This window comes from Saimiri boliviensis, chromosome 14 (genome assembly GCF_048565385.1).
Source record: "Saimiri boliviensis isolate mSaiBol1 chromosome 14, mSaiBol1.pri, whole genome shotgun sequence".
NCBI lineage: Eukaryota > Metazoa > Chordata > Mammalia > Primates > Cebidae > Saimiri > Saimiri boliviensis.
The window spans coordinates 62,867,707-62,888,481 of record NC_133462.1 but is presented as its reverse complement, the minus strand read 5'-3'; the positions used below and the strand labels follow the sequence as shown (position 1 = coordinate 62,888,481).

The 20,775-nt window shown below is 46.9% G+C and overlaps 2 protein-coding genes across 15 annotated transcripts in view; one reads left to right on the top strand and one right to left on the bottom strand.

The window, feature by feature from the left end:
• The window catches only part of KCNH1 (potassium voltage-gated channel subfamily H member 1), a 440,752-nt gene extending 428,422 nt beyond the window's left edge, over positions 1-12,330 (top strand). For both annotated transcript variants that reach the window (XM_074385133.1, XM_074385132.1), the window contains exon 11: positions 6,583-12,330. In XM_074385133.1, the coding sequence (XP_074241234.1) occupies positions 6,583-7,440 (858 nt within the window). In that variant the 3' untranslated portion in view covers positions 7,441-12,330. The remainder of the gene's footprint in view (positions 1-6,582) is intronic.
• Positions 12,331-12,383: 53 nt separating this feature from the next.
• Positions 12,384-20,775, bottom strand: part of HHAT (hedgehog acyltransferase) — a 351,381-nt gene continuing 342,989 nt past the window's right edge. For 8 of the 13 annotated variants that reach the window (XM_074385137.1, XM_074385134.1, XM_074385139.1 and 5 more), the window contains one exon: positions 16,449-16,533. In XM_074385137.1, coding sequence (XP_074241238.1) covers position 16,533 — 1 coding nt within the window. In that variant the 3' untranslated portion in view covers positions 16,449-16,532. Of the gene's footprint in view, positions 14,388-16,014; positions 16,534-20,775 lie in introns of those variants that run through there. The other 5 variants (XM_074385142.1, XM_039463443.2, XM_039463444.2 and 2 more) reach the window with 2 other exon arrangements.

Below are 20,775 nucleotides of genomic sequence, written 5' to 3'. Positions count from 1 at the left end.
GGCATCCCTGGAGACAGCGTTGTGCTTCCTTCTCTCCAGCCTCAGGCCAGGGCGGCACACAGCCTTAGCTGAACTGGCCTGGGTCCCTCTGGGGTCCCCTCCCCTTTTTGAGACTCAGGGCCTACCATATTCTGGGCTGTCACATATTCCTCATGATACAGAGGAAAAAATGTAGCGTTTGATGCCATCATAACAGAAGCGATCTTTCTGAGGGGTTGAGAAGTGGCCTTTACTAAAAGTGAAACCCAGTCAACTGCCTTTTCCTATCTGCCCATCTGCGGTTTGTTTTTCCATGTTTTAAGTTTCTTAAATGGCCTAGTTTGTTAATCTTCCTGTTTTATGCTCTGCCATAAAACTAGGCAGGGTTACTGGTGGAGGAGGCTGGTGGGTGTGGAAAGCTACGTCAAAATGGCCTAGTGGGGATGCTAGGGCCCTTCTGATGCCCTGCCATGCAAGGCGGCGAGACTCAGCACCAGCTTGGACCCCACCCCTGGGAGAAGAGGCCTGGCTCCTACTAGCAAGGAGCTACAGTGTGTGTGCCCTGCTGAGGGCCTGCAGACAGTGAGTGCTCAATAAATGTTTGCTTGGCTTTGTGTCCCCCTACTCTAGACAGCTTTTTGTCAGATCTAAGAAAGAAAGAGTTGAAGATGATTTCAGTGCCTGCCTGTTTTCTCTCAGTCATCCTTCAGGGACCAGAGGCTTATCAGGGACATTCCCTGCTCCAATCCCAGGCAGCACCGAGGAGGGCTGAGGCTGGCATGTGTGGCCACACTCATGTGTAGGCAGAAGTCCATGCACAGGGGACAGCAAAGTAGCAGTGACCTCACCAGCCATCTACCCAGGGGTTCTGAGAGCCTGGTCAGGAGGCCTGGGTCAGGCTGCCCATGTCAGAATCACCTGGGAGCTTGCTGCAAATGCCAGTTTCTAACCCTGCCACGGGAAATTCTCTCACTAGACAACCTCTTCAAGTGGTTCTGAAGTGCAGCCAGATTGCAGAACCATTGATCTGGTAGCGCCGAGGAAGGGGATATAACTTTCCCAAGGTCACGCAGTGGCTAGTCAGTGGCAGAGCTAGGACCACTCCAAGCCCATGCTCTTTCTACTGCAGAGCATTTCAGATTGGAGACATATGTCTGAATCCAAGATAAAAATCATCTAAATCCCTTTTGATATCCATAGTTTTCAATGACTCATAACTGAGTCCCTGCTCATTTATGCAAACCACTGAGGATTGACATTACATATGTATTTTTATTCCACAATCTGAGTTCTTTTAAGTAACTGTGCTCCCACTTGGGTTCCCTCCCCACATTCTTTTGCTGTCAGGATTCCAGAAGTCCATTCCCCTTCTAGGCTTGCCTTTCCCCAACGCATGCTGCCAGGACCCTGAGGGGACTCCTCCTCACCTTGGCCTAGTCCTGGCTAGAGGTTAAGAATAGGTTAGGCTTGAGAGGAGAGGGGCCCTCTTTGAATGTAACCCAGAACAGGTGGTCGACCTGACACGTCAGATTTCAGGGTTATTGGTTTTTCAAACCAAGTTGAAAATAATTACCCAGAAATCCCTGTAGCTTAAGGATCTGCATGTCAAGTCCATCCAGCTCAACAACCATGTAAGTCTTCCCAGGCTCAAAGGCTGTTGCTTGGTGCAACCTCCGAGGGATGCCAAGTTAGATGAACAAGGCACAGCAGCATCCCTGCCCTCCAGGCGTCCTCTGTCTCCATGTTGCAATAAGTCATAAGCTGCTCAGCATTCTGAACAACATGTCAGGCTAGAGAAAATAAATGTCCCTGTGGGCTGGCCGGACTCTGGCTGGATCCAGGAAGGATCTGGACTTACCCGTTACCAGTGCCTTCACCATGCCAGGAACAGAGTAGTTTTCTATCATCAGGGCTGGGCCTTTTCCAGTGAAAACCACCTCTCCAGACAGACCCCAGCACCCCTCTGTTGCTGTGATCTCTGACTAAGGATCTCTGATGTGAAGAAAGAAGGCAAGAGCCAATGAGCAGCTGTCCTCATTGCAAAAATGTTCATCTCAGGGGTACTTTTAAATGTCAGCCTTCTGAGCTCATGTAAGAGTTCAAAAAATAAAATCAGCCAGGCAGAGATGATGAAGTCAGTATGAGGTCAGTCTGAAGTGAGGATGAGTAGAAACGGAAGTCCTTTAGGACATTCCCTTTAGGGTCTTATTTCCACACCATCCTTCAGGAGCCTGTGTGTGGTGCATATAGGCTCCTGTGATCTTTTTCTTTCTCCCTATTAAACCACAAACATCAGAAGCAGACTCTTGTGGGGGAGGGCAGGATACATCCCTTCTTTTGGCTTCACAAACAGGGAAGTGGCTATAGCCACAGAGTTTGGGTTGATCCTGGCCTGTCCACCAGGGGGTAATGCATCTGCAATGGAGACCTCAACTCTCAAACTCCAGGGGCTCAGCAAGAGAGTTAGAGACAGGAGGTTGCCTTGAGCTGGAACAGGAAATACCTGCTCAGCTGTCTGGGCCATACACAAATACAGAGGGCACCCCATACCCTACACATTGATATAGTGTTTTCCAGAGGGGGTTCTTTCATTCAAAAGAGAGGATCTGAGGGAACTGGCTTAAGAAATGCTGCATATAATGTCTTCTTCTTAGACATTCATAAGGCATATTAGCATGTTAAGGCTCTGAGAAGTCCTGTAGTAAAGCAGCCCATTTAACATTGCAGTGTGACTCAAAGTTACCTAACTTGGGACCTTTTCCCCTGTCATAGTACCTCTTAAAGCCCCATGAAATACTCTGGAAAAGCTGCACAGACTTGTTCCCCAGGCCTCCATCCACCGCCTGTCCAGCACAGGGAGCATCCTGGGTTATGGAGTTGGGAGTCAAGTCCTTCATTATCAGGATACACTCTTGCCATGGGGAGCTGTGGAGCATCTCAAAGCAGAGGGCTGCTGTGGCTGGTGGCACAGATCTCATTGTCATGACTCATACAACCGCTCCTGCTGACTCAGATCTAACATACTTGGCAAAATGCATGGTCGTGGCTGCCTCTGAGACAGACCCCATGACTAACTTCTCCAGAAAAGCAGTTGAAGTTAGTAAGCAGAGCCCTTGACCCCTGATGAGCAAGCTGTCAGACCACATCAGTTCTATAAGAATTCCTTTTGCCTTGTCCTCTGAGGTTGCTGGTTTTACTCCCCTGATTCTCAAAGGAAGAACCAGGCATTTCTGTAGGGTAGGAAGCTCTTCCCTGGATCACCTGTCCATTAGTTGAGACAGCGATGTTCAGGTGGGTTGCCTCTAGCACACAGGATAGAGGGCAGCTTAGGATGACACTTCGGGGGAAAAAAAAGTCTGCACAGATCCAGAGACCCCAGGTTTCCACCAAAAGGCCCTGCCTGTGAGTGCCTGAGCTGCCCACACTGACTACGCAGCCACAACACCTGAATGTGCTGCTTGGGTCAGTCCAGGATTTGGACCCATGGAGCGTCTGGGTGACAAGCACAGTGTATGTAGCCACACCCTCAGAGAGGAACTCACACTTCCCCTCCTAAACATCCACCATGAATTATGTTAAGCTGTTGTAAACCTACTGGTATACTCTGCTCTACAGCCTCTTGGGATCACTTTCGTGTCGATTCCTCAATATCTGAAGAACTTCATTTTTGTTAGTCTTACAACATCTCATTTCAAGTCTCAAAGGCTGCCCCTGACCTTTGATGTTAAGAGAGATGTGTGTCAAGGCCAAACCCTGCTTTTTATAACATTGACTATGACCTCTGTGATTTCATCTTTCCAGGAAGAAGATATTCTCCCACGGATTCATTAGCCAATATTTAAGTGTTCTTCATTCCACAAATATTCACTGAGGGCCTGCTAGGTACTAGGTACTTAGAAGAGCTGGAAATTGGGAACAAAACAGAAAACCATTACTCTTTTAGGGCAGACAAGAAAAATTTAGAAAGTAAAAAATACAGCGTGACCTGCAAAGTACTGTTCTAAGCCCTCAGGGACCTTTTAGAGCGGATAAATTATGTTCGCCTTCAGGAATTGTTGCTTGCAAGGAATAGAATAGTGTTAGGAATCAGATTTCCTGCAGAAATAAAGGGCAGGAAAAGAGCAGTGAGCTGTAAAAGCCATCATCTCTCTTTGGTGCATCCACATTCCCACCCATGTTCTCCTTCCTCTTTTTTGTATACCTTCCTTCCTATTTCCTTCTCTTCTCCGCTCTCTAAGAAGGTACAGGAGTAAGGAGAGGGAAGTTGGCCTCTCTACTGCAAATGGATACAAGATAGAGAATAATTAGGACAGAAGAACAGTCTGACCATAGAAAGGGCCATTGGAGGTGGGGGGATAACTCAGAGCACACTGGAGTCAAGGAAGACTTTCTGGAGGAGGTGCATTTGTGCTGGGTCTGGTGGGAAGAGGATTTGGATGCTTAATGGAGTGCAGAGGCTATTCCCAGAACAGATCAGTGTACAGGGGCATCCAACTCAGAGCACAGAGTGAAAACGGTCCCAATCACTCTACTGATCACTTCCCCATCCCCCCATGACACCTTTAGTTGGGTTTCTCTGGCCCTCTTCAGGGTGGACAGGATTCTCCCAAGTCTCATTTCTTGGATCTGCAAACCAGACTATAGGGGCAGTAGGGTACGGCTAAGGAGGGGACCAGAGGCGGCAGAAATGGGGAAAATGCTGCCCATTGGAGGTCAGAAAGCCACATATCATGAACCCAGGTAAGAGCTGGAAGATTTAACCTCCCATCTACTTGTTAGTGACCTCCGTATATACTCATCCAGTGACAGGAACTTTGACTAAGAAGTTAGAACACAGAGGTGGGCCTCTAGTCTGCCAGTGATTTGCTGACGGAGTCCTAGCATCAAGCAGCTAACAGTTTATCTGGCTCCTCTGTGCTGGGCACTATAAAACAATCTTCTTGTTGGTCATACCTGAGAATCTACTGGTGAGAATGCAGGGCAGGGCCTCTTGGAGGAGGTGGGGTGAATTTTGCATCATCTTCATCTGGAGGCCTTGAAAGGGCAGGGACAACAGGAGTCATCGAAGCATCTCCAGTGGGCCAGTGCCTTCGCATAAATCAGCTTGTATCAGCTTTACACCAAGTCTGAAAAGTAGAGATTTTCCTCACTTTCTGAGGAGGAAGCTGAGATTCGGAAGTTAAGACACCTGTGTGAGGTTACATGGTTAAGTAGTGGGGCTGGGACTTAAACTTAATTCTGACCCCCAAGTCCATGCTCCTGGCATGCCACCGTGTGTGCCTCCCCAAGGCCAGGAGTCATGTGGCAAGTCCCTGGGACACATTCTGAGCTTGTCTGAGTTGCCTGTCCAGCGCACAAAGATTCCTGATGGAGATGATGGGAAAGCTGCTGTTCTCCCTTACCATGGGCCTCCCCTCTGTGTCTCTGCAACCTCAATACTTCTAGTCCGCAAACCAGAAATTTACACTAAGATGACAACTTGTTACAGGCTGCCTCTCACAAATTCAAACACGATATGGGTCAAAACATGGCCCAGAGTCTAACTGCCACGTGCAATGTCATCTAGAAATCATGGGGCTCTCCCATAGTCAGACGGTGACCCAGGGGAGGCCCCACAAGCTGTGGTTTATGCTACACGCAGAGCCAAACTCATGAGTCTGTTTTGCTGACAATCCATCCCTCTGCGTGACGTATTGTCATTACTTGGTGGCCACCTAATGGATCTGGGGTTTGGTAGCTTGGATACAAGTCCCTTCTAGGCAACTTACCTGTTGTGTGATATTTAGCCACTCTGACCTTTGGTTTCCTTGTCGCTGAACTGGGGATAACAACAGGTGTTCCAGTGACCTTACAGTGCCATCAAAAGGAATACATGAAGTAACATGAAAGTGCCTTAGGACCTGCAAAGCACTGTCCATGTGTTGAGTATTATTGTTAGGACAAGTTCATGTTCAACTTTAAAGATGCTAATCTACTGTAAGCTCCCCGAAGACAAGAAAGGCTTCCACGTGCAAACAGCTTACACCTTTCACAGCCAGCGACATTCACTTAGGGTCCAGATCTGTGGGTGGCATTGGAAGCCTTAGCTGTAGCCTTGCCTGGGGACTCAGCTAAACTTTCTTGCCCTGAAGTGTGGTTTAGACCAGACATACTCAAACTTTTGTGCAGAGACACTAATGGACTTCATCTGAAGTGGAGCCAGAAAAATGATATTTGAAGGGCTCATCAGAAGATTCTGAATTGCACACAAGGACAGATTGAAGGGAGTCCAGGCTCAGAGGCTGGGGACAGTCTCTTGGGAGGAGAATATTTGGATTCTTCAGCCTCCTGGCATGTGGGGAGGGAAAATGATGGGATTTTTTTCCTCTTGAAGGGAGTATCAGGGGAGTCAATTCCCGGCTGCTGGAAAGCTGGAAGCCACTATCAAGAAAAGGAGGGTGACGTCAGTCATGAGAAAAGCCTCGTGAGGACTCGCAGGCTGTACGCCCCAGCCTCTTGGTGGCAGGTGGGCTGGAAAGAGAGGGCCATGATAGGCAGAGGGGCTGAGGGTGGCCACAGCCAGCAGGTGGCTAACATGGCATATCATTCTCTCTCTCTCTGCAGATTGTGTTCCGGAAGATCAGCGATGTGAAGCGTGAAGAGGAAGAGCGCATGAAACGGAAGAATGAGGCCCCCCTGATCTTGCCCCCAGACCACCCTGTCCGGCGCCTCTTCCAGAGGTTCCGACAGCAAAAAGAGGCCAGGCTGGCGGCTGAGAGAGGGGGCCGGGACCTGGATGACCTGGATGTAGAGAAGGGCAATGTCCTCACAGAGCACGCCTCTGCCAACCACAGCCTCGTGAAGGCCAGCGTGGTCACCGTGCGTGAGAGTCCTGCCACGCCCGTGTCCTTCCAGGCAGCCTCCACCTCCGGGGTGCCAGACCACGCAAAGCTGCATGCGCCGGGGTCCGAGTGCCTGGGCCCCAAGGGAGGCGGGGGCGACTGTGCCAAACGCAAAGGCTGGGCCCGCTTCAAAGATGCTTGCGGGAAGGGCGAGGACTGGAACAAGGTGTCCAAGGCCGAGTCGATGGAGACGCTTCCCGAGAGGACAAAAGCGTCAGGCGAGGCCACGCTGAAGAAGACAGACTCGTGTGACAGTGGCATCACCAAGAGCGACTTGCGCCTGGACAACGTGGGTGAGGCCAGGAGCCCCCAGGATCGGAGTCCCATCCTGGCGGAGGTCAAGCATTCTTTCTACCCCATCCCTGAGCAGACACTGCAGGCCACGGTCCTGGAGGTAAGGCACGAGCTGAAGGAGGACATCAAGGCCCTGAACGCCAAAATGACCAATATTGAGAAACAGCTCTCCGAGATACTCAGGATATTAACCTCCAGAAGATCCTCTCAGTCGCCTCAGGAGCTGTTTGAAATATCGAGGCCACAGTCCCCAGAATCAGAGAGAGACATTTTTGGAGCCAGCTGAGAGGTGTATTACAAAAAAATAAAAATAAAAAAGTCAAACACCTCCACCCCTGCCGTCACCACCACCCCGAACACACATGTCCACGTGACCAACACTTCAAGTCGACTTTTCCTGACAGAAAACGTGGGGCAGAACACAAAAACAGCAAGGGTAGTGTGCCCTACCCTGCAAGGTGGCAGCTGCATCTGAACCGTCTTTGCACAATTTTGGAAGAAGGGACATGCTGTCTAAAGGGTATCTTCCTTCATTTTTAATTTTTTACTACCATGATATTTGTAAAAGTTTAAAACGACCAAAACAGAGCAGCAGCCACCTGGGGACTGGTGGGAAAGTGCGGAGAACCTCTCGTGTATATACCATGCTGGGCTCCTTTGCCAAGCCCGCCCCCAGCCCCACCACAGACTGCAATGGGCCAGGGACTTCCCGGCATTCCCGTCCTTGCACAGCCCGTGTCTGACATCACCGTGTTTTCCTGTAGTTGCCATTTGTCACTAGCTCGGGACCAGGGGAGCTTGAGGGACAGGAGGGTAGAGCCTGGAAACTTTGTCTCATGATTAAGGCCAGAAAAGCAGCTGCAGGGGTGGCACATGCCTTCTATAGACACTTGGAGCCGGGAATCCTCAGGTCTCCTTTCCCCAGGGAGGTGAGGCAAGGGTGAGAGCTGGAGAGGGGCCCTCAGGATCCAGGGGTTCTCTGTGCTGCGGCCCACAGCCTGCTCCTCTGGGACAGTGGGCAGGGAGGGCTCCAGAGTCCCCAGCTGAGCCTCTGGCCCTGCTGCATGCCGCTGGCCTCACACACAGGCTCCCTTGCTTCTGTTCCTTCTCGGCCCCTTCCCAAGTGTTCCTGTGGCATTCCTCAGGGTATGGAGCATCGGCAGGAAGGGTCATGAGCCCAGAGTTGCTTTATTAGCACAGCAGACACATAGACACACACAACCTCAGAACTGTAGCAAGTGCTGTGTTTATACTTTGATTCTCATCGGGATTGCCCTTCAGACCTTTGTATTTTGTTCACTGCATGGGGTCATTATAGGCACTTGGGAGCCATGCTGGGCCTTAGTTTAAAGCCAGCCTCTCTCCTACTAACGTCAGTTGGATTTGAAGAGAAAATGGACAATGATTGTAGGATCATGGTTGTACTCTTTTCAGGAGCTGGAAAGAAAACAAAGCAGTGAGTTTCTGGCTACCTCTGTAAGGTGATGCAGAGACGTGGCCTTGGAGCTGTGAGCCACAGGGAAGGTCTGAGCTCACAGCGATAGTCATGGAGCTGCGTATGGGCCATCCGAGTCCCTAGGCCACGATGCTCAAGGACACTCCACTGCCTCGTAGTCACCTGAGTCAGGTTATTGCTGTGCTTAGGCTTCTCTCAGTGGCATCTGAGAAAGGAAAGGGGAACAGTCTCTTCCAGGCACAGTGAAACTGGCCTGGACATGTATCCTAGACAGAGGTGCCAGGACTCCAAATGTTGACAAGCAAGGTTAGAAGTTCAGCTCTGAAAGTCAGGTTGGAGGGAGTGGAATTAGGAGTGCAGCTGACAACATGGACTTACCAAAGGGGCTTACCTTTGCCTGTGTTAGAAGGTGACCTCATCCCTGGCACCTATGCCCTACCAAAGATACTCAGTGTTTCTGAGAGCCTCTGGTCCGAGCCTGTCCACCACACCTCCTTAGTCCTGCCAGTGCTCATGGTGAGTCCCAGGCTTGGCCCTCAATTGTGCAAGGCAGGGCTGACCTCTGGTTCACAGGGTTGGCTCTGGGAAGCCAGGGCCTGGCAGCTCCGGGGGGAGTCCTGCTCCATGCGCCCTAACCTCACATGTAGCTTCTCACACGAAGCTTCCAGGGGCTGCCCCTGACTTCTCCAGGCTGCGACATAGTTCAATTTGGCCTCAGATGGCAGCATGCAGAGAAGAGGAAGTCTAATTTCCCAAGGCTGAGTTGCAAGGGTTGGTGACTCCAGATAAAGCCAGGAGGCCTTCAGCCTCTTTCACTTGAGAAGCTGCCGCCCAGTCTTTCGGTAAGAGGCTGTAAAACATCTGGAATCCCATCTGTTGGCTGCCACCTAACATTCTAGTTTGCCATTGCTTGAGGATGTTCCTCAATTTGCTTTTGAAGTTGAGAACCACCACGTTTAAGGCAGGGCAGGCCTCTAATCACCCCAAAACCCAGCCTCAGAAGCACCTGCCCCTGGAGACTTGTTGCCTCCAAGCTCTCCATGGACTTGATGAAAGGCTTCTTGTCCAGAACCCCACAGCCCGATGTCAAGAGGCCCTGCCACTTCCCTCCAGCTCTGCCGGAGGCAGATGGATGTCCATGAAATCTCTCAGACCTCTGGGTATGAGGGACAAAGATGCTGTAAGGCTTTGAGGTCCAGACATGTTTTGGGGGGAAGCATAGCTTCAGAAATACACTCCTGAATCAATGGAAACTGGGCTTATGACTGGAAGCTGGCTCCTGCGGCAGCAATCTGCTCATCTTAGGGTCACAGGTGCATGTGAGGGTGCATGGGCTTCATTCTCTCATCCTCCCTAGGATTTGAGGGATTTTTTTTTTTTTTTGCTGTAATTGTTTTCTCTGAAAAAAACATGGTGTAAATGAGCCAAACCTTTCTCCCTTCCTTTCCGGGCCATGCACTTGGCCGCAGGCTGCTTTGTGCTGACTGCCTTCCCATGCCAGGATGCCACTCTGGGTTCCTGAGCCAGGACCATGTGCTTCAGACACCACTGACCTGACCCTTCCAGTATGAACCATTATCTGGTGGCTGAAGAGAGATTAGGGAAACAAAAAGTTAGTAGGTATGGGACAGAACATTTAGACTTCGGAAAAAGTATGCCAAGAGAGAACAGATTTGCCCAGGATATGCTTTTCCTTTTTGAGGAGAGGGGGCATGGTATGTGGCACCATTGTCCAGTAAGTGCTAGTTTTTAATCTCTACGAAATTATTTTCTTTAAATGTCATTCATATTGAAGCTCCATTTCCCAGAGAATATCCTGACATGCTGCTTTGAAGTAGGGAGGTCCTGTCCCTGTCACTTGGCTGCTGGCTGAACATTCTCTCCCTCGCTGATGGAAGGGTGGGTGAGGGTTGACTCTAAGAATGAAGGGAGTCAACGAGATGGTTTGTTTGTTCTTGGAGCAGGGCAGTGACTCCAGCAGTGGGCGCTGCCATCCCATATACTTACAAAGGGCTCCTCCACTGGACATGACAAGATAGCCAAAGGACAGAGACAAAGGGGACCATTTAGTTAAGAAACCAAATTGTCTAGTATACAATTAATGCAACTAATTGCATTAATTAATGCAATGCTACATTATGCTAATAAGGTTATAACATTAATGCTACAGGATGGCCCAAGTGTTTAAAAAGCTGAGCCCCTTTAGCAGCCTTCCAGCAAACTTTTGGAAATTCATTTCTTACTTGATTTTTTCTCGTGATCCAGTTCCAGGGGCCTGTTTTACCCTCAGCCTCAATCCAGTGTGCTGCTGTTGGCCAAACATCAGCCCCTTTCCTGGCATCCTCCTCTTTCAAAAGTGTGGAGAGCTGGACAGAGGTAAAAATGTACTATCACCCCATCCCATCCAGCAAGCTTCCTCTCCAAATCCTTAGATGGAAGGTAGAGGTATTATGCCAACTGTCGAGCTCTCTGTCCAGGCCCTCAGGACTAAGTGAATGCTTTAGGAATACTAGGTGGAGGAAGATCCCCATTTCTCCTTATTGCACTGACCACTATGTCTCACATGCATACTCTGGGAAATTTAAGAGCCCTGGTGGAGCTACACATTGCTGATGTGCATTTGATTAATAGATTGTACTATGTCTTGCAATAAAGACGTTTAGCCTTAAGACCCTTGAATGGAACTCCAGCTGTGATAGAGCTGCCAATGCCCCTTCCTCTCTCCTCCCTTATCACCTACTGTTGCTTAAAGAGGAGGCCACTGAGGGCACACTTGAAGCCCCAGACAGCCCCCCTGTTGCTAAATCATTGTTATTGCTCTATATACTGCCTTCTCTCGCTTCAATGAAAATTACCTTCACCAGCTCCCGTGCCCTCCACCTGGAGGAGACTTCACGATCCTCTCAGCACTGACTGCAAACATCAGAGAAAAAACCATTTTCTCACCAAAGGTGTTTATGTTGGGAAGTTTTAATTTCCACCCCTACAGTTCAAAAGAATCAATGTGAATTTATCTGCAGCTTAAATTACTTTCAAGTGAAACTTCCTTCTCATGAGAGCATATCAGACTTATTCTGGAACCTCTAGAACTGGACTTGAATACCCTGCAGGTGCCAGACCGGTGGGTGCCACCCTGCCTGCCATTACACTTTTCTTACAGCCATTGTCTCTTTATCTGTGACTTCTGAATCATCCAACGGACCCATTAGTTGTTCAATGAGAAGTTCACAGATCTTGTATCAGGATATAAACTGGTCTTACGTTAAGAAGGATGCACCCTCCCCTAATGAATGTATTCTCTTAATATTCTGATGCTGTGTTTGTGCATCAGTTGGAGACTGCCCACATCCAGCATTTCCCCGACACCTCAAGGACGCTTCTACTCATGAGCAGTTCGTCATTCTGGGGCTTCTCCTTATATGAAAACTCTCTCGATTGAATCCTGCCAAATCCTTTACTGGGTTTTTCTTTTTCCTTTGCATCTGTCACTTTGTCCAAATGAGCATGAATAAACAAAAGTGTAAATGAGCTGATACTATTTTTGTGGTCAGCTGAGAATGCTGCCAAGAACACCACTGTATAGCTGTGGCTTGAGAAACGTGCAGGCCCCTCCATTGATGATATTCCCTTCTCAACATTTTTAAACAAGCACAAATGATATTTGTAAAAAAAAAAAAAAAGTTTTATTTATTATGGTAATAAACTATTTTATACATGTTACTTGCTTTCGCCTTACATTAATTTTAAGTCACTGAATTGGCTGTTCGGACCTAAGAGGCCAGAACAAGGATGGTATTTTCTATTCAGGAGTTTGTTTGGGAAGCTCTTATTTGGACAGCACTCATAGTTTTTTGAGAACTCAAGTCCCAGATTCACCGAGAGTATGTATCAGAGTACCCAACAGTGAGAGAACGCACATGAAGGGATGCGGCTCTATGATCTTAAAATGCGGGTGCATCTGCTGTAAAGGGCAGATACAGACTTCAGTGCCTGGTATCACGAAAAACTATGACACGTTGATCTGAGATACCCGAAGCTGACCTCCCACTTGGAAGTATACTTTTTTTTTTTTGAGACGGAGTTTTGCTCTTGTTACCCAGGCTGTAGTACAATGGCACCATCTCAGCTCACCACAACCTCTGCCTCCTGGGTTCAGGCAATTCTCCTGCCTCAACCTCTTGAGTAGCTGGGATTACAGGCACACGCCACCATGCCCAGCTAATTTTTCGTATTTTTAGTAGAGATGGGGTTTCACCATGTTGACCAGGATGTTCTTGATCTCTTGACCTCGTGATCCACCTGTCTCGGCCTCCCAAAGTGCTGGGATTACAGGCTTGAGCCACCACGCCCAGCCCGGAAGTTTACTTTTTAATTCGGAACAATTTAGATTGACATTTGTATAAAATATATTAAGGTAGTTTGCCCCTCATCAAAATAGTCCCGTACACCAGCATGGTTTCAGTTTTGCCATTATTTTCATAGGTATTGCTTCCTGCTCATGGCAAGGCTCCACAGTACTGCCAACCCGAGTTCTTATTTACCATCCAGTGGGCTACATTTCAAAAATGGTGCTTCTCTTATTATAGACAGTGTAACTTAATCAGGGGATGAAGAATCTGACCTACAAGCCTCTGCTTGATCTTACAGGATCACAGTATGTGTACAGTATTTTTAATGTTTCCTTACCCATGATTTAATCACACTACAGAAAAGCATTATAAAAATAATTTAAGGGTAATATTGTTTAAAATTCCAAGTTATTGATGTTTGTTTCAAAAGCATCACTAATAAAATGTTAAAGCTATCTTTTTTTCTTTTTCTTTTTTTTTTTTTTTTTTGAGAGACAGTGTCTTACTCTGTTGCCTAGGCTGGTCTCAAACTCCTGAGCTCAAGTGATCTACCTGCCTCAGCCTCCCAAAATGCTGGGATTACAAGTGTGAGCCACCACACCCGGCCTAAAGCATTCTATCTAGATCTCCTCAATGTTGCAAAACATCTCTGTGAATATGATTTTTGTAATTAGTCGAAAGGACCAGTAATATAGAGCTACGTAATGAATGTTTTGTTTCGGGTACCAAATGGAGTACAATGATTTTAAAAAGAAGTGTTTTTGTTTGTTTGTTTTAAAATAAAACAGTAAAACAGTTTCCCTGAGAAAGGCCTCAGAGAGGCTTTCTCAAAATGTACCGAGAAGGTCAAGAGTATCACAATAATTTGGCTTCTCATGTTGTCCACACTGAACCCTTTTGTATGGATATATTCTGATACAGCTGCTAAAAACCAAACTCATTATATTATGGTTAATTTACTATGTTTAGTCAATGATAATGCTATTTTAATTAAGCAAGTGAGCAGTCTCAATTTCTGTAAGGGGAAGCCACCCCCCCCCCTAAATTGCTATTCTCCCAATATATAGATTATTACTGATTTATTTTTTCTTGAGGCCTGTTGTCTTTAATAGGACAATATGTTTTCTGCTGACATCTCTAACAAATTAATCTGAAAAAAATAATACCTTTCTGTCTTCCTGTGTGGTCCCAAGAATTAGCATGACTGAGGTTTGGATGTCCTTCTGGTAACTTGCTTCCCTCCTTGGGTAGCGTCTTGGTGATTGGGCTTGGAGCTCTCGGGCTTGCCCACAGGATCCTGGGGCTGGAACTGACCTTGGAACCTCCCAACACTGTGCCTGAAGTTGCCCAGGGCTGATGACATGTCCAGTGTCCTTGGCTGAACTCTTCTGTGTGCCCAGGAACCACAAGGTCTTTCATTCAGAGCAACTACAAGGTTTTAGTTAATATGCGTGAGGAGAGAAGCATTATCATTTTCATATTATAGCTGGGGAGTAGGAAGAGGTTGAGCACAACAATGGTCCTGTATAATCCACATATTAATTAATCAGCCTGAAATACAGAGCTAAACACAGTAATCATTTATTAATTCCTGAGAACCATTATGAATCATGTAATAGTTTAAAAGAAATTCTGGATTACTACTTTCAAATATATCCACCGACTCTTCCAAAATAGTTTAATGAATTTATAAGCCTGTTTGTTTGTATATAAATGGTATATCTGGAAGATCTCAAAACTTTTGTATCATTTCTATGTACACATACATTAGATACTTCCTTATCATCATTTTTATACTCCTTTTTTTCTTAGCAAGCCCTTTCTTTCCAAGTAAACTACAGCCAAACTTCTTCTGGCTGGCCACAAATCGTGAATCAGTGTTAATCCATGAAGGTTTGCTGCATTCATTTAGGTGCTCGCTCCTCCCCCATTCCCTCCTTAAAACTGAGCACCCTGCAATCACTGGCCCCATGTCTGTCTGTCTATCCCTCTGTCTGTCTGTCTCTGTCTCATTTACCAAACCAGCTGCTGAGGCTGCTACTGTGCAGCAGCCCTCGCCTCTGTCTTTTGCTTTAGTTAACACCTAATGTGACCACCCCAGGTAGTCAGTATCTGGTCCCCTCTCATCTCTTTGCAAAGCAGAGAAGCAATGAAGAAAGACATTCAGCAAAATGGTCCTGTACTCCAGGAGTTTAAGCCTCAGTGAGCTGATAACCACAGCCAAGACACAAGAGCCATGTCATGTAACAAACAGGAGGCAGCACTAGGTCTGAGTGAACCTTTCACTAAATGACAGCTTCATTCACGTACTTGAGATGTTGTAAGTTCTCCTGTGATTAGATCTATTATGGATTCAAATTTTAAGTTTCCTTTACCCCTCCCCACTCCAAAAATAAAATCCAAGTTCAAACAGAAGTATTCTGAATTATCTACCACCTGGGACCTTTGGTGGCCTATCCAGCATCTTTTTAGAGGAGTGAATAGTCAAGCTATGTGAGTTTATTTAGATTTTAAACATTTTCTTCAAACATATTCAAAATAATTCTATAAACATATAGATTATCTACATGACAGAAAAGGCTTCGTTTGAATCAAACCCAAACAATATAAACCACTAAACCTGAATCACCAAGTAGGAGGATGACTTTTGGGACTTGTGTGGAGAGAGTGGATAAGACCCCAGGATGCCATCCTAGTAACTAGCCTGATAGCACCCATCTGTGGACATACTATCCCGTGGTTTCTAAATTCTGCTTCTTTATTAAGAAACTATTTGCTGTCACGTAGAGGAATTACCGTATTATACTTCTCTGAGACTCTCAGAAACAAGCACCCAAATGTAGATCATCCTGCTGAAGCTCAAATCACAGGACTCCTTGGGTATGGATACCTTAGAATTCTACAGGGCTGCTATCATCTTCCTGGACTAGGTAATTCAAAAGACAGCTGGGGCTTGGTCTCCTTCCTACAAAGGGGCTGAAGCATGAAGCTCAAACCCTAGTGCTGCTTCCAGAGACCCTGAAGGATGTGATGAAGGAGGTCACTCAAACATCAATGTCACTCAAATATTTTATAAATATTGATCAGAAGACAGGCTATCGCTAATCAGGATGTGTGTGTCTTAGTCAAGAAACATCCACTATATTCTATTCTTTGTTAAGGAGAAAGAATCCAAACGGCTCATAAGACTAGGTTCTAGACCAAAATGTCACCATGTATAGGACAAGACACACTACTGCCCTGGACCCCAGCTTACTCAATAGGAAAATGATGGGTTGGAGTAGATCTCAGAGACTCTAAATTAGTAGACTGTCTGGCCGTGAATTTTCTATGAGAGATCCAGCTTCCAGTCTTGGAGTGAAGATATTCAACAGAAGATGAAAAGATCAAATCCCTTAGAGACTGTCCTGGAGTGAGAGGTCAGGGTGAAGCAACATCTGCCTTGGAGGCCAGCAGCAAAGACTGGCCTGAGCCCAATAGCATTAGTCCATGGCATAGGTCTGGGCCCAGACCATGCCCACATGGGAGTAGCAGTACAGGAATCCCAGGACAGAAAGGGTCACCCACGGCCAGCCTGCAGAGGGAGAACAGAGATGGAAGAGCAGTTAGAAATGCTTGGGGCAGGACCTCCCACATGGGCAAACTGCCTCCTTTTGGAGTAGGCAACCTGAGAAACAACACACGTCTCGGTTGACACGTAAGACACAGGCTTCCTGGGAAGTCTTCTGTAACTAGAATTCCAGCAGTTGAGCCCTACATTCCCATCAGAGTCAGCATAAAATGAGGAGTGCACTACTGCAAATACAAACCATGTTTAGAAACACGGCAAGCTTTTAAAGAATACATGTTTATGGCCAGGCACCTGTAATCCCAGGACTGAGAGAGACTGAGGTAGGAGAATCAATTGAGTCCACGAGTTGGAGACCAGCCTGAGAGACATAGTGGGACCTCATCTCTACAAAACAACAACAACAAAATTCATCAGGGATGGTGGCATGTTTCTGTAATCCTAGCTACTTGAGAGGCCAAGGAGGAAGGATCACTTGAGACCAGGAGTTAGAGGTTATAGTGAACTATGAATGTGCCACTGCACTCCAGCTTGGGTCACAGAGTTAGACCCTGTATTGGCTAAAAGAAAAAGAACAAAAAGAAGAATCCATGTTTATAGGACTAAAGCAGTAAATAAGTGAAAAAGGAAAAAAAGTCCATGATTCTGATTAAGAAAAAGTATAGTCTCACATGGCACTGTAAACACGTAGGTCATGTTCCAAAATCTGTACTTTTAGATGAGTTTTTTGAAATCAGGGTATGTATCCCCCTAGAGTAACATTGCGTGATTCATGGACAAGACACAAAAATCACCACCATCATCATCACTGTTAAAAAAACAAAAACAAAAACAAAAACCTGTAGTAACTGTGAAATAGCACTAATAGGAGCTCTGAGCCCTGTGCATCTAGGATCCCAAAGCCCAAATATAGGGTCCTCTGTCCTTCCCGGTCAGCCTTCCTGCAGGTTTCAAGAGTTCTAAATGGTGGGGAGTGGGATACGGATGCTCAGATGTGGCTTGTCCTTGGCAATGAGAGGAAGGTACCAGCAGCCAAAAGGGAAAGGGTGCCAGGCAAGATCAGGAGGGCCATTTGAATGGAGGCATCACATTTCACATTTCACAGACAGCTTTATAAATTTAAATGTTTGACATTTCTTTTGAATATGGCTAGCTAGGAAGTCATTACCTTTGTCACTGCAATTGTGTGTGTTAAAAGAATAACTATGTGAAATGTAGGCATTTAAAATGAACTACATTTTTTTCCTTAAAGTCCATGAGTCCCATAGTAAATCTCAAAAAGTAGATTGAGCATTGTACTGAATTTAGTGCCATTTGTAAGCATACAGAAGGGGGAGCCTAAATTAAATATTTGCTTTCAAAACTCAAAGCTTTTAGTGATTCCCTCTACAAATACTTGTCTTAGAATATCTGATGTTCTTTTTTCTTCTTCTTTTAAAATGAACAGCCCTTTCTGCTGAGTATTTGTTACTTAATGATCTTCATGTCTTCTGCATGTTTCACTTATTCAAACATTTATTGGGTGTTTTGGAGAGCCAGAGATGCTGGGGTAGATACAAGATGCGAAAATGGAAAGACCAGCCTCGTATCAAAGGCACTCCCACTCCAACCGGGGAAAGACACACACACACACACACACACATACACACACACACACACACACACACACACACAGCAGTGGGATTTACAATCCAAATGGTAAGTTCTGAATGATAGAATGTACAGAGCACATTTAAACTGGGCCACGTGGGCCGAGCAAGAAGTTTGTCCAGTGGAAAGGGACAAAGACCAGCTACCAGAAAAAGACCACCTGATGTGTAACCTGACAGGCCATCCAAGGAATAGGGATCATGTGATATGGCTGGTTCACAGGGAGGAGGCAGGCAAACGGTGGTAGGAATAGGAAGGAGGCTGCAGGAAGCCCCTGGGGATGATTACAGGCTCTCTTCTTGCTAGATCAACCATTAGCTGCCATGATTATTAATACATCATGGGAAGTCACGAAGGCATAGTGGGACGTGTGCAGGCTCTCAACTGGGACAAGTTCAAATTCTGGCTCTGCCACTTGCCAGCTGTGGAACCTTGAGCAAGTTAATGAATCTCAAATGAAAAACGAGGCATAAAGCAACTTAACTGAGTGTCCTTACAAGGATTGAATGAAATGATGTAAAGACTTGCACGGTGCCTGGCATACCATGGGAACTAAAAAAAAGGTAGTTGTAATAATGGTGAGAGGGCACAGAAGTCTCCACCAAGATTACAGTGACAACAGGGAAGTCAAGCCATGGTCCTCCTTGCGCCTTAGCCTGGCTTTCCACAGTGTTCTCCCAGGCGCGGCAGGAAAGGGAGGTGAGGGCAGCAGAGGCCTCCAGCAGCCTGGCTCCAGAACCAGCCCCATAGCTCCACCTCCTGCTAGACTGCCAGTATGTGTCCTGTGGCTGCCATAACAACTTATCAAACTTAGTGGATTCAAACAACAGACGTGCATTCTCTCTGGGTTCTGGAGGCCAGAAGTCTGAAATCAAGGTGTTGGCAGGAACCCTTCCTTACCTCTTCCAGCTTCTGGTGGCTCCTAGGATCCCTTGGCTGATGGCGGCATCACTGCCTCCATTTTCACAATGCCTTCTTCCCTGTCCTCTACTCTCCTTGTACGGGCATCAATCATTGGATTTAAAGGCTACCCCAAATCCAGGAGGATTTTCTCTCAAGATGCTTGACAAGTTATATTCGTAAAGAACCTATTCCCAAATGAAGTCACATTCTGAGGTGCCAGGTATACATGAATTTGTGGAGAAACACTATTTAGTCAGTACAGTCAGGTACTTTCCCAGAGCTTCCGACAGACGCATCCTGCTGGAGGCCTTCAGAGCTCTCATCACTGTGGCTCAGGCACAGATGCCAGGGGACTGGTCTACGCCTGCTCCTTGGTGAGTTCAGAGAGCAGGATGAGGGGAGAGGGCTTTGGACCCAGGAAGCAACTCCTGGACTTCAGCTGTGTTTGGGGTGAGGCATCAGCAGTGTTTGGTAAGCATGGAACTCAGAGGCCAGCTACAAAGATGGGCCAGTGGGGACGTTTCACATACACAATGCTAGGCCTGGGGCATTGCACAGCTCTGCTTGGCACCCACAGCTATTAAGTGACGCCTGTGAAAGCTTCCCCCTAACACATAGGCCTGTAAGGCAGACTGTCCCTAAGGCTGCCCAGAGGTGAAGCACAGACATGTTCAGCATGGGCCATGGCTAGGTTCTGAAAATTCTCCCCATTCTTACTATATACCCCATCCAGAGAGGCGGCTAGATAGCACTTAGGAGACTTATAATCCTGACCAAACTATGAGACTGGAGTAGAGCCTCAGTGTTCCCATCTACACAATGAGCAGTCAGGATAATTTTTTAAAAGCATGCAAATAAAATAAGATTACAGATATAGTAGTGCTTTTAAAAAGTGTTTTAGAAATATAAAAGATTAATATAGGGCCAACTGATATTTTTGTTACATACACACAGCTTACTGGACTTTTTAACGCACACATGTTCCTACAGACAGTAGACCTGGTGTGTCAAGGGCTCCTTATCCTTCCTGACCTCAGAATTAAGATCTGTGACGACAGAATCATCAAGAATGGCAGTTCAAAATGAAGTGACACGCTGAGGTACCAGGTACACATGAATTCCGGGAGGAACACTATTTATCCCAGTCCAGGCAGGTACTTTCTCTGAGCTTCCAGACGGACTCATCCTGCCTGGAGGCCTTTAGAGCTCTCATCACTGTGGCTCAGACACACAGGCCAGGGGACTGGTCAACATGTCCTCAGGGAGAGACAGATTCTCCATGTCGCCCTGCAGCACTACTCAGACAATACTTCACCAGCACTTGCAATGTGCCTGGCCCTGTCCTAGGTATTGATATCTCTCTCTTGTTGGTGGTCTGTAGGCACAACACACAGGCCTGCAAGGAAGCACTGATGTGCCCTGCTAAGTGCACTGCTAAGCAAGCACTGATGTGGCCCAAGGGGGCAGGCGCGGTGGGGTCGCGCTTGGGGCAGCGCCTCACCTTTATCAGCGGCTCAAATAACAATGTAAGACTGGAAAGCAAAGGGAAGAGGCTGTCATTCTGGCAACATTCCAAGGGCTGCTACGGTGCACAGTCAGTCATGCAGGCTTAGTCATTAACAAAAAAGATGGTGTCAAAAGGGTTCTGCCTGACAAACTCTGACTTCCTCACCCTCAAGCACCACTCCCCACTGG